Source organism: Triticum urartu, unplaced genomic scaffold (genome assembly GCF_003073215.2).
Source record: "Triticum urartu cultivar G1812 unplaced genomic scaffold, Tu2.1 TuUngrouped_contig_5237, whole genome shotgun sequence".
Classification (NCBI taxonomy): Eukaryota; Viridiplantae; Streptophyta; class Magnoliopsida; order Poales; family Poaceae; genus Triticum; species Triticum urartu.
In genome coordinates, this window is record NW_024115896.1 from 1 (window position 1) to 11,088 (window position 11,088).

Consider the following 11,088-nt stretch of genomic DNA (forward strand, 5'->3'; position numbering starts at 1 on the left):
TGGTGAGGGGGGAGGGGTCCTAGCCGACTGGAGGAGGTGACTCCCTCCCTTGGGAGAGCCACCCTTCTCCAACACCTAGCCGCCTGCTAAGCTTGTAGGGCAAGCCAAAGGGGGGCGCCACCCTTATGGAGCCTCTAGGTCCATGTGGTTACCCCCTTATAGACTTTAGCCTATTATATGGCAGCCTATCGCACCTAGAATAATCCTGGGGGTCCCGATAAATATTGTCGCCCTCTTATATTATTATTAGGTCCCTCAGAACTTTTCCACCTTCCTAATTTTCTTCAAAACGCTTTTGGTTTCCCTGAAACACTTTCGGTTTTCTCTCGAAACAATTCCTATTATCTCGGAAACTTTTCCGGTGATATTTTCTCAAACTCCTAATTCCAATAGAGTACAACAAAAGTCAACCTCGGGTTCATGTCAATTCCTTGGACGCTCCCTGGTAAGTTGGCCCTTGAAGAAGCAAAAGTGTGTCTCCCTCTCCACCATGAAGCCGAGTATTTTGCCGCCGCAAGTTGTTGTATGTGATGGCTGGATGAGGCAAACATCAAAAGGTTCTGGTATTACTACGAACAAGATGCCTCTTTATGTGACAATGAGAGTGCAATTAAGATCGCCAACAACTCCATTCAACATAGCCGCACCAAGCATATTGCCATTCATCAACATTTCATAAGAGATCATGTTGGAAGAGGTGACATTGAGATAGCTCATGTTGGCACTAACTAGCCGTCATGGCAGAGGCGCAGCAAGCGGCACTGCCGGTCTTCATGTTTTGGATGTTCCAGGAGGACGATACAACCTGCAGCACCAGCTCACAGAGGACCAAATCGTCGACGAGCAGGCGAACAAGGAGGTCATCACGACCATGGTCACTGAGAATTTGGGTGTCGCGGATAAGCAACGAGCGTTATACGAGTCCATGCGTAGCGCCCGCACCATCTGTCATGAGCGGTGGCAACTTCATGTTAACAAGACGGAGTGCGACCACCAATTCGAGTAGATCACAGCCGAGGCAGCACATGCGATTGCGAACAAAAACACTGCCAACATCGACAACTTCACGATTGTTCGCGCCAGGCCGCAACAACAGGCCGCAACAACCACGAGGTCGGACCGTCCACGTCTATCTCACCTCCAATAGCAAAGAGTAGGACGTGGGACATGGACATGCCCATGGCCAGCAAAGATTTAGACTCGAATAATTAAATCCTTAACTTTTGCTATGTAAAAAGAATCCCTATATTAATGAAAATGCCATGTCCACTTTTATTTGGTGCATCATTTTTATTTGATGGACCAAGTTGGCTGGCTGGCTCCCCTGAAGCTGTCCACAGACACGTCCAAACATGTCCACTTTTATTTGGTGCAGTAATAGCGTCGGAGATGCCCCGAACCTAGGAAAGAACCCTATTCCTGATCGCTGGGATTTTCTCAACTCCCGCCAATAGCATCGCTTTGTAGGCCTTAGCGTCCGCCGGCTTTGGACGTGGACTTAGCAAACCACCACATTGTGCCAACCAATTTCAACAAGGCAAATCAAATCATCTTCAAAACCTTTACACTACAAATCCTCCCATCAATCAAATAAGCTAAATAGCCAATCGAATCAGCAGCAACGAGCGAAGCAAATATCATCATCATCCAACATAACAAGCATATTTTACACTACAATTAGCGTCCGAGGCTTTGGACGTGGATTAGCAAACCACCACATTGTGCCAGCCAATTTCAACAAAGCAAATCAAATCATCTTCAAAACCTTTACACTACAAATCCTCCCATCAATCAAATAAGCTAAATAGCCAATCGAATCGGCGGCAACGAGCGAAGCAAATATCATCATCATCCAACATAACAAGCATATTTTACACTACAATTAGCGTCCACCGGCTTTGGACGTTGACTTAGCAAACCACCACATAGTGCCAACCAATTTCAACAAAGCAAATCAAATCATCTTCAAAACCTTTACACTACAAATCCTCCCATCAATTAAATAAGCTAAATAGCCAATCGAATCGGCGGCAACAAGCAAAGCAAATATCATCATCATCCAACATGACAAGCATATTTTACACTACAAAGTAACTACCCCCACAAATAAAGGAGCATAAATAAATAAAAACAAATAAAGGCTTCTAAGTAACCACCACTAGCTGGGAGCAGGAAAAGCTTTACAAAGGAAGAGGGCACCAGGTGATGAAGTTAAGATTTTGGGGGCAAAAAAACAACCAGGAACCAAAAACTAATCTAGACATGCCATCATCAATCACCACCTGTGGCAAGGAGATGGTGTGGAATTGATACATATCACCTCACCTTGTCTCATGAATCTAACTGTTTTCTTTCTCCCTGTCTCCTAGAGTCCTACCATTGTTTAGTGGCCTGAGTCATCTCGTTGGCTGATCAGACGTCTGGTTGTTAGATGCTGCTGGAGCTGATGACATGGACGGGTGGGCTCCGTTATCCTGGGGAGGCGCGACTCCCCACTTTGGGTCCGCGTCCAGCGGCTCAACCACATGAACTGCCCCATCACTCATTCCAACTGCAATCTGGTTAGGCTCCAAGGGATGCGCCGCTACAACCATGGGGTACACATTTGCCCCGCTGTTGGATTAACAAACAGGGGAAATAATAAGCAAAACGCAACCATGTATGAAAACAAAAACAAGCAGTGACACTGAGCAGCATGCCTAGATATTGAAGGAGGCACATAGGCGGAAAGTGCAATCCTGCAACGCAACCTAAGGGACTCGGCTTCAAATACTCCAATAGCACCGTCACAGAAACCAGCATAAACCAGGAGACCATCACACGAGTATATTGCACTCGAAACTGGCGCTGGCAGTGCATCTCTTGGGTACCACTGCATTTGCATCAAGTAACAGGGGAAATCAATGATGATGCCCAGTAACAATAATAATCCATAAAGGAGAAAAAAGCAAATATGTATAAATCAAAAATATTTAGCAATGACATGCAGTGAGTAATAAACCTAGGGTAAGAAACAATGTGAATATGGAATAACGAGCAGATACAAAAATAATAAATTTTAGTCATGACTAACCGAGCGCGAGCATTCAAGATTTCCATCATAGATTGCCAGTTGGCTCTCATGAACTACAAGAAGATGTGTTTGGTCATTGTGAAACTGGACCCTTGTATCGCCAACTAAAGCACCAGAGCGATTTGCCGGGGGTTGGATATATTTTGATTTCTTCTTCTCCCAACCATCAATGCTCCAGACGCATAGCTGCAAATTTTGGTTTCATCAATCAATGATTTGAGAACAAATATATGACATCATAGTTGTTTGCCCAATCGCAAAGAAAATATAATAAACAGAATAATGAATGGCCTGGCATGCGACTAACATGAATTGGACCGTTTCCGCATAGCAATTTGAACATTTAGCTGCTACAATAATTTATAACAGAGTAAAAGATCATACCTGAGCATCAGCACCTGAAGATACAAGAACATTCATTGATTGAGAAAATGCCAGTCCGGTAATCTTTTTCTGATGACCCTTGAGCTTGCTTTTGACCTAAGTAATTTTGTGGAGTTGACATTAGTACATGGCCTTCGAATCAAGATTTAGTGCAAAATAAATCAATATTAAGTGCAAATCCAACATGAAAGGATTCAATTGTTACCAGACAAAGACTCCCAAGTATTTATAAGTGTCGGTTGAAGGTTTTTGATCGACAGAAATTGTAATGGTATGTTCCGTTTGTGTCCAAAATCTATCTTACCAAAATTTTATTCACTCTAGTTCATTTTTCTTGCCAACATTGGACGAATCATGGGCAACCAATACCGTGAACAAAATTTGGGCTAACCAATTTTTTGGTAGGGTGAGCTTGGGCTAAAACTAAATACACCCTAAGTGTAATCTCAGATACTTCAAATAGGGCAAAGCAAGAGGAGATACAAAACATATTATTTAAAAGCAATGATACATTGATACTTCAATTCAAGTGAGTTCCATAAGTTAGCAGCACACACCTCATCAACACGGACATTGTAGATTTGAATGGTCGAGTCTTCCATTCCTATAGCAATAATATTATTGTCCTGTGGGTGGAATGCGAGGAAAGTCGCAGCAGGTGGAGGTGCCATGAAAGTAGTCATGACCTGTGACAGATTTCACATATCTAATCAGGAAAGTCGGATAAAGGCAGTAACGCAATTATGGTTCTTGTTATCTGGAGTAATGGCTTATCAGGACACTATATTACCCTAAGTGTGCACGGTTGGTTCAGAGGGGGAGGGGGGATTGTCTATATGCTGGAGAAGCCATTTACCTTGAACGTCATCATATTGAACAAAGAGACTTTGCCACCAGATGCAGACATAACATAGGAGTCATTTTTGGACAACGCAATGCAGGCAGTTGCTTCTTCTGGGTTGCCATCACTTGTGTCATTTGTCATTAGAATCCCATTTGCTGGTTGCCACAGGTGAGGCGAAATGGATGCAGTAGACTAACAGAAGAGGGTAAAGAAAATTCAGAAGGCAAGCAAAAAAAGATTGCAACTGAAATCCAAATAAATACAACTTCAGTCTACCTTGCCATTAGGATTCCTGTCACTGCGTTGCCATTTCCACAGCTTATGAACAGCATTGGAACCGAGAGACAAAAGTGCAACCCCACTATTTGTATACAACAAACGGACAACCTGTTGAGGAAACAAATAAAATGTGACTCATCAGAAAATTTACATTGCCCAGAGCATTAACAAACTTGCTTGGCAAATAGTGAACTGCCAATTATACAGCAAAAAACTGCAGGCAAATATAAACCTTTATGAAATAATAACTGCAGTCAAATATCAAACAGACAATATGACTGCCCTCTTCTATATCTTAAAGAAACAGATTGTATGTGTAAGTTGAAATTGCAGGCTCAATATTTATAACTCAATAAAACATACAGATAACTAAAGGTAATTATGCAACTTGGCCAACATACTTTTGTTGGAGATGCTCCTGTATCTGGACAACGCCGTGCCCGAAGATGTCCTGAATCAACAATGTCGGCCAACTTCCAGGTCTTTAGCTTTTCAGATTCATCAGTTATTCTTGGTTTAACATCCGGCGTTCTGCTAACATCCATAGATGCCTGCACATTTGTTCACGACATTTAGCAAGCCAATGTATTGAAGAACAAGAAAGGCTGTGGAAACTAACCAGTCCACTCATTGATACTGCAGGCAACATCCTATCAGGTCGCTCTGAGTTCACTGCTATAGGACTAGATACATTTGAAGCAGAACCAAGGTTGGTGAGCAGTGGGGGCTACATTAAAAAATTAGAAGTGAGTACATGGCACTTATTAATACGATCTTCAGTAATTGCCAGGCCAAATAGAAATCAACATTATGCAGCTAAAGTGGAATAGTAGCTGAATGAATTAGTTGTTTCAAAATCATCATTGGAACTCATCTTGTGTGCACCGTACAGATGCAGCTGGATGCAAATGTCCTTTAAGACTGTAGGCTCAAATAAAGATTTCAGCATAGAGCAAACAAAAACAAATAGCAGAAAATAAGAGACCTAAATAAGGACCAAATTAATGTAACATTTATACCCTAAGTGAACCTAGGACACAAGCAAATGTTGATGAAAAGTATATGCACCATTACCTTGGTATTAATTTGTTGAGGAGGTCCACGAGAGCCTTCAAAAGCCCTGCTCTCTAGCATCCTCAGCAAACGCTGCCCATCGGTGTTTGCTAATATTTTTATTCCATTATCGTTTGCTGTAACAGCAAGCAATGACCCTTCTCTATTGAATCTAAGGCGCGGGCTTGCCTGCATAAATCAGTAAAAGTCAAGCAAAAACACTTGGTACTTACATTCATAAAAAAAGCTACAGAAATAGACTTACAGGCAGTCCACCCTCACAGTCTGTTGTTGTCAGTATGTTGGTGTTATCCATATCCCAGAATTTAACAACGAATTCATCTCCAGCAGCCAAAAAATGGTTTCTCGTTGTGTCAAACTGGACAACACCCAGTGACCGTTTCCTGAAGCCATTATATGTCCTCTTAATAGCTCCTTCAGTCTCATTCCACTCGACCAAGTGGGAATCACCGTCTTTACTAGTTCCACAAGAGAAGAGCCTGCAAGGAAATTTCAAAACATACAATTTATATGGGTGTGAAATTCTAAAAAAATGAAGTATAATGTAGATCTTTCATCTTTCAGCATGTTAGCTTAATTTTTCACTTGAAGCTTCTCACCTTGTACCATCAGCACTATAAGACATGGTAGTACACCAATGTCCAGGAGCATCGTAGTCGACCCGTGAGCCCAAACAGTCGTATAACCATGCCTTGATTTTTCCATCGATGGCGGTAGAAAAGATAAACTGCAGAGAAGCTAAAGTTGTAGAAACCCACAGACAGACGATAAAGATGAAATAATTTGAAGTACAAGACTGGGATACCAAAATTAAACTAAGTGAACCTGACAACATGGATAGCAGCCAAAACAATAAGTACAGTACCATTACAAAAATGGCAGAGCATAGCTTAAGAATAGCAGAGGTGAAATCATCCAGAAAGTACCTGAATGTTCTCCTTGTAGTGAGGGCAAACAGAGTACACTGAAGCCTCATGGCCTTCAAATGTGTATTGCTTTTGTCCGGACTGAGCATCCCATACCTGCAAATGAAATGTGCAAGCATGCTAAGGATGTTCTCTTTCATTCTAAAAAACAGTGACATCATGAGTAACCTCACCTTAATGAGTTTGTCATCGCCACATGTAATAATTGATAGGGACTTGTTGGGGTGAGAGAATGCAATGTCATTGACCCCGCCAATGTGAGCATCAATCTGTGCAATTCACAAAGAATCAAATAGTTAGCAACCTTTAAGCGGTTCCGATGAGGATTAGTTTGGGAATTATGGGGAGTTAAGGACTCTGTCCACCTAAGGGCTCGAATCCAAACCTCGCGTTGTCAAACAGACCGAATGGAGGTGTACATAGAAAACTAATTGATATATAGTCTCATCAATATGCATGTACCTCTGCTTGCTGTCTTAACTCTCCATTAGGAACAAACGTATAAGTCTGAACGATATGCTTTGAAAATGCCACACCTGAGAATCAAATCAAGCTTAAAGAATCAATCTTATAGACAAGCAAGAAAAGTGACAAGGAATAGAACACTCCTGAGCAGAGAAGCATGCCCAAATGATATGCACTCCCAAGCATAAAACAATGCCCAAATGCTATCTTCTTATTGAAAAATGGCACGTATTTGAATAATGCAGTTAAACTGCCTGTTTCCATACCTAAAATATTTCCATCAGGGCTCCACAGACACCTATTGACACATATTGCAGCATCTTTCATTAGTGCAGCCTGAACAAAGAACAACACACTTTATGCATTAGAACTCACAATATAAGTCAGAATGCTGCTAATTACAGGCTTACAGCACATTAGAAGTTGCTAACAACACAGAATAAAATAGATCCAAGAATTTATCATTCAAATAATGACCTGCAATGGCAAGGTGCAGGAGCCAATGTCCCAAACTTTAAATGTCTTGTGTGCTATCCTTTCGCGTGAACCAACTTCCCATATCCCGATGTCACCAACATTTGTTCCAACTGTTTTACAACAGATATTAAATACATTAATATGCACTAACAAAGTAAAAATTCAAGAACCAAGCAAAGTGTTTGAAGAATGTACCTAGAAGAATAGTTTGTTGAACAGGATGGAAATCCAGGCTCATAACATTAGAACCCTGATTGAGTGTGCGAACAACTTGTTTGGGGAGGTCTTCTTGACTGTAAACATTGGGAGGATGGCTTGCACCAGAGAATGACACCTGATATAGTTTTTTTAAGGTGTCAAAACTCCTTCATCAATCCACTGTTACAGAAATGAGTAAAGAGCAGAAACTATGGCAAGTCCAAGTTCATCCAAATACCTCATCTGGCTGGCCTACACGCATTCTTTTCATCAGATGTTCAGAATCTGCAGACTGATAGTCAATGCCAGGCGCACTTGTAGGAGTCCTTGGATGCTTCAGAAATGCCGCTGCAAACAAATAGAGCATCCAAACAAAAAATGAAACAACATTGAAACAGTGACAGACACCATTTTGCTGAATTGCAGTTTTATGATACCTGTGTTTGGTGGCTGAACAAGACCGGGCGGCCCTTGTGCAATAGCAGGATGTGGCAAGGAGGGATTGGGATTTGTCATCCAACCAGCAATTGCATTTGGAGATGGTGAAACCACGGGTTGAAACGGCTGCAAGATTGAGAATATAGTAAATGATAGGATGATATAAAAAGTCAAAATGTTCAACTATAGCCGTGATACGTACAGCATGAGCACCCATTGGAGGGAATCCAGCTGTCTTGGGGATTGGTCCAACAAGAGGACCATTGGCAGGGGGAGGAGCTCTTGCTCCATTGGTAGGAGCAGCACAGGAGTGATCCGTGAAGAGTGTCTTTATGTCAGGGTTTGGTCTAGGATTCTTGCAGAGCTGATGTTGCCAGTTAAGACTACATGACATACAAAATCAAAGCAGTCCAGTTAGCATCACCCTCCACAAGAAACTAAAGAAAGAGAAGGCAATACTGAAAGCCTTGTAGGTCTTCATTATGGAAACAGCCCAGGCATTGCATGTGTTGAATATAGGCAGTATGCAGAAAAAATAGAAAGAAAAAAAATATGGCACGTCACAAACCTACACATCTTTGTTATATTCTGCAAGAACTTGCCATACAGAGTAACCAACTGACACCCCAAAAAAATTGTAAGTAGAAATCATATCAAACATATTACCAAGGTAAGAAGCTACAAATGAGTACCTAAAACTTGTTATTTTGCTAATTCTCAGTTGCTTGAAATTATCACAGATCCCTGAAATTGCATATTAGTTGGGCTAAAGTTACAACCTGGAAGGGTGCAGTTTTAGTGTACTCTGCAATTTGCATTCCATATGTTATATCTGGAGTGGCATGAGGTAAGAGTGGTTGGATGTTGATCCAAAGGCTTAGAAATGTGACTCAGATGAGGAAAATATTCAGGCAACTTACGAATAGTCAACTCCTAAAGTTCAAGCAATCAAATGTCCCAAGTACATATGGACAACATTTATGAAATGGACAGGACAACTCCCTCTTCACAACTACAACAAGGATTTGGTAAAGCACTAGAAAATGCTAATTCTGTTTGCCTTTTACACACCCCTCTTAATTTCCAAACTAAATGGTTGGAGTATGACCATTGACAATCAAGAATCATAAATACCCCTTATACATCGTGAAAGTGCTAAACTTCGAGTTTGTGTCCGTATAAAGACTGCACACCTCTTTTTCTCACTTATCCATCTCATTTTAAGGAAAGATGGAAGCACGGCCAGAAGAAAACAAAAAAAAGGGAAACCCTCCCAATATAGCAGCTTTGTGACAGCTCATTTCCAATCTTATAAGTACCATTAGGAAAAACATGCGCTGGCCTGCTATGTTATATAGTACAAATTTAAACAGAATCTTACGCACGTCAAATCTTATTTGCTCAAGAAATAATAGTACAAATTGTTCAAGCAGATCGCATCCCTCTGTAGAAAAAAATAGTAACATGTAATTAAATGCATGCAATGAATAAAATTAACCAAACACCTTTGATTGATCAATGTGCGCAGTCTCGAGGCTTTAAATGGTGGGAAATTAAGCTTGTCTCGGAACAGAGGGTTTGCCTCAATAAGCTTCTTAAGCTCCATGAGCATGATATTCCGGGCTGACTTTGTATCCCCGTATTTGGACAGCTGCTCATTTTGCCTGTTTGTGATTTAGACAGAATTACATCCACATTAGCACAATGCACAAGCATTCTGCTCTACGAAAATGCTCCAAACAAGCGATTGGCACCACACCTAAAATTATCCAGAGTCAGCAGCTGCGTTATCTCCTTGAACAGCTCCTCGTTAAAGGAGGCAAACACCTTCAAATCCTTGACGAGTATCTCCACTGCCTTGGCCCGATCATGCCTGCAAAAGGCAAACTGAGTTGAGCGCCTGCAAATCGCTGTTGATCCTGAGCAAATGAGCAGGATAGGAGAGGCTTCAATATGAGTTACCTGTCGAGGGCTTCAAGGTACTTCTGCTTGCGGATCTCAAAGAATATCTTCATGGAGTAGCGGTTGTCCTCCACCTTGGTGAAGCCGCTGAGGTACCTCTCCACCTCGTCCCACTCCCCACCTTGGACCAGGTCCTCGAAGTGCTTCATGTTGAAGTAGAAGCCCGATTCCTGCTCCAACCTGCGCGACCAAAATGGACGGGGGGTTAAAAAAAACAGCTTCAACAACTCCAGATAGCTCCAAAACTTTGTCTTGATCAACCAGACGAGACGAGACACTTACTTGTGCACCGTCTCCTTGAACTTTTCCTCGTCGAGGAACTGCAGGATGAGGAAGACCAGCTCCCTGCTGAGCGACGACATGGCTCCCCCGATCCCGCCCTGCGTCTCCAGCGCTCACGACGAAGGAGGACTCCCGCCTTGGCGGCAGATCCCCTCCCAAATCTCCGTAGAAACCAGCGCAGGGCCCCAACCGCCCCTCGAAAAAACCGCACCAAACAACCAACGAGTAGCTTAGAACCCTAGCAGGGCGAAAACCCCTGAGACGAAACGGGCGGCGGGAGCGAGGTCACAGCCCAAGCGGACCCATCCCGGCGGGATCTCCCCCGATTCCGGCGGCCCGCAGAACCGAGTCTACAGTTGTGGCTACATCATCCTCGGAGTAACCTGCGTGAAATAAATCGAAAATCAAATCCGATGGAGTAGGCGACGCCGGTGAACCTCCTGGATCTTCGCCGTCCCCGTCGGCATCCTCGTCATCTGAGTCCAATAAAGCCAAGAAGCGGCCGCCTATGCCTGCCCGTTCCGCCGCCGCGGGGCGGCGCGTCTCAGTGGTCGCCCCCATCCCGCTCGGCGGTCTCTGTTGTGGACGAGCTCCGGCAAGCAATCTCCGGCTAGCAATCTCCGGCAAGCAATCTCCGGCAAGCAATCTCTGGCAAGCAATCTCCGGCAAGCAATCGGTCGGCGGGA

The 11,088-nt window shown here is 42.9% G+C and overlaps 1 protein-coding gene across 1 annotated transcript; it reads right to left on the bottom strand.

The window, feature by feature from the left end:
* Window positions 1-1,994: 1,994 nt before the first annotated feature.
* On the bottom strand, window positions 1,995-10,719 carry LOC125528956 (protein TOPLESS-RELATED PROTEIN 2). The gene is made up of 25 exons (XM_048693377.1): window positions 10,403-10,719; window positions 10,121-10,300; window positions 9,918-10,031; window positions 9,664-9,822; window positions 8,361-8,541; window positions 8,158-8,284; window positions 7,959-8,068; window positions 7,718-7,856; window positions 7,523-7,632; window positions 7,312-7,381; window positions 7,043-7,116; window positions 6,754-6,849; window positions 6,581-6,676; window positions 6,254-6,381; window positions 5,899-6,133; window positions 5,655-5,822; window positions 5,200-5,307; window positions 4,982-5,131; window positions 4,578-4,688; window positions 4,314-4,493; window positions 4,015-4,143; window positions 3,458-3,553; window positions 3,074-3,259; window positions 2,700-2,872; window positions 1,995-2,613 (listed from the first exon to the last, which is right to left on the bottom strand). Exons 1-25 carry the CDS (start codon window positions 10,480-10,482, stop codon window positions 2,397-2,399), a joined length of 3,417 nt encoding a protein of 1,138 aa, XP_048549334.1. The 5' UTR covers window positions 10,483-10,719; the 3' UTR covers window positions 1,995-2,396.
* Between the last annotated feature and the right edge of the window lie 369 nt (window positions 10,720-11,088).

Coding starts and splice junctions, on each gene's coding strand:
- LOC125528956 (XM_048693377.1), bottom strand. CDS start 10,482: ATGTCGTCGCTCAGCAGGGAGCTGGTCTTCCTCATCCTGCAGTTCCTC. Junction 6,850..7,042: donor AGTTAAGACAGCAAGCAGAG/GTACATGCATAT, acceptor TGAATTGCACAG/ATTGATGCTCACATTGGCGG. Junction 6,382..6,580: donor ACTACAAGGAGAACATTCAG/GTACTTTCTGGA, acceptor GCTTCTCTGCAG/TTTATCTTTTCTACCGCCAT.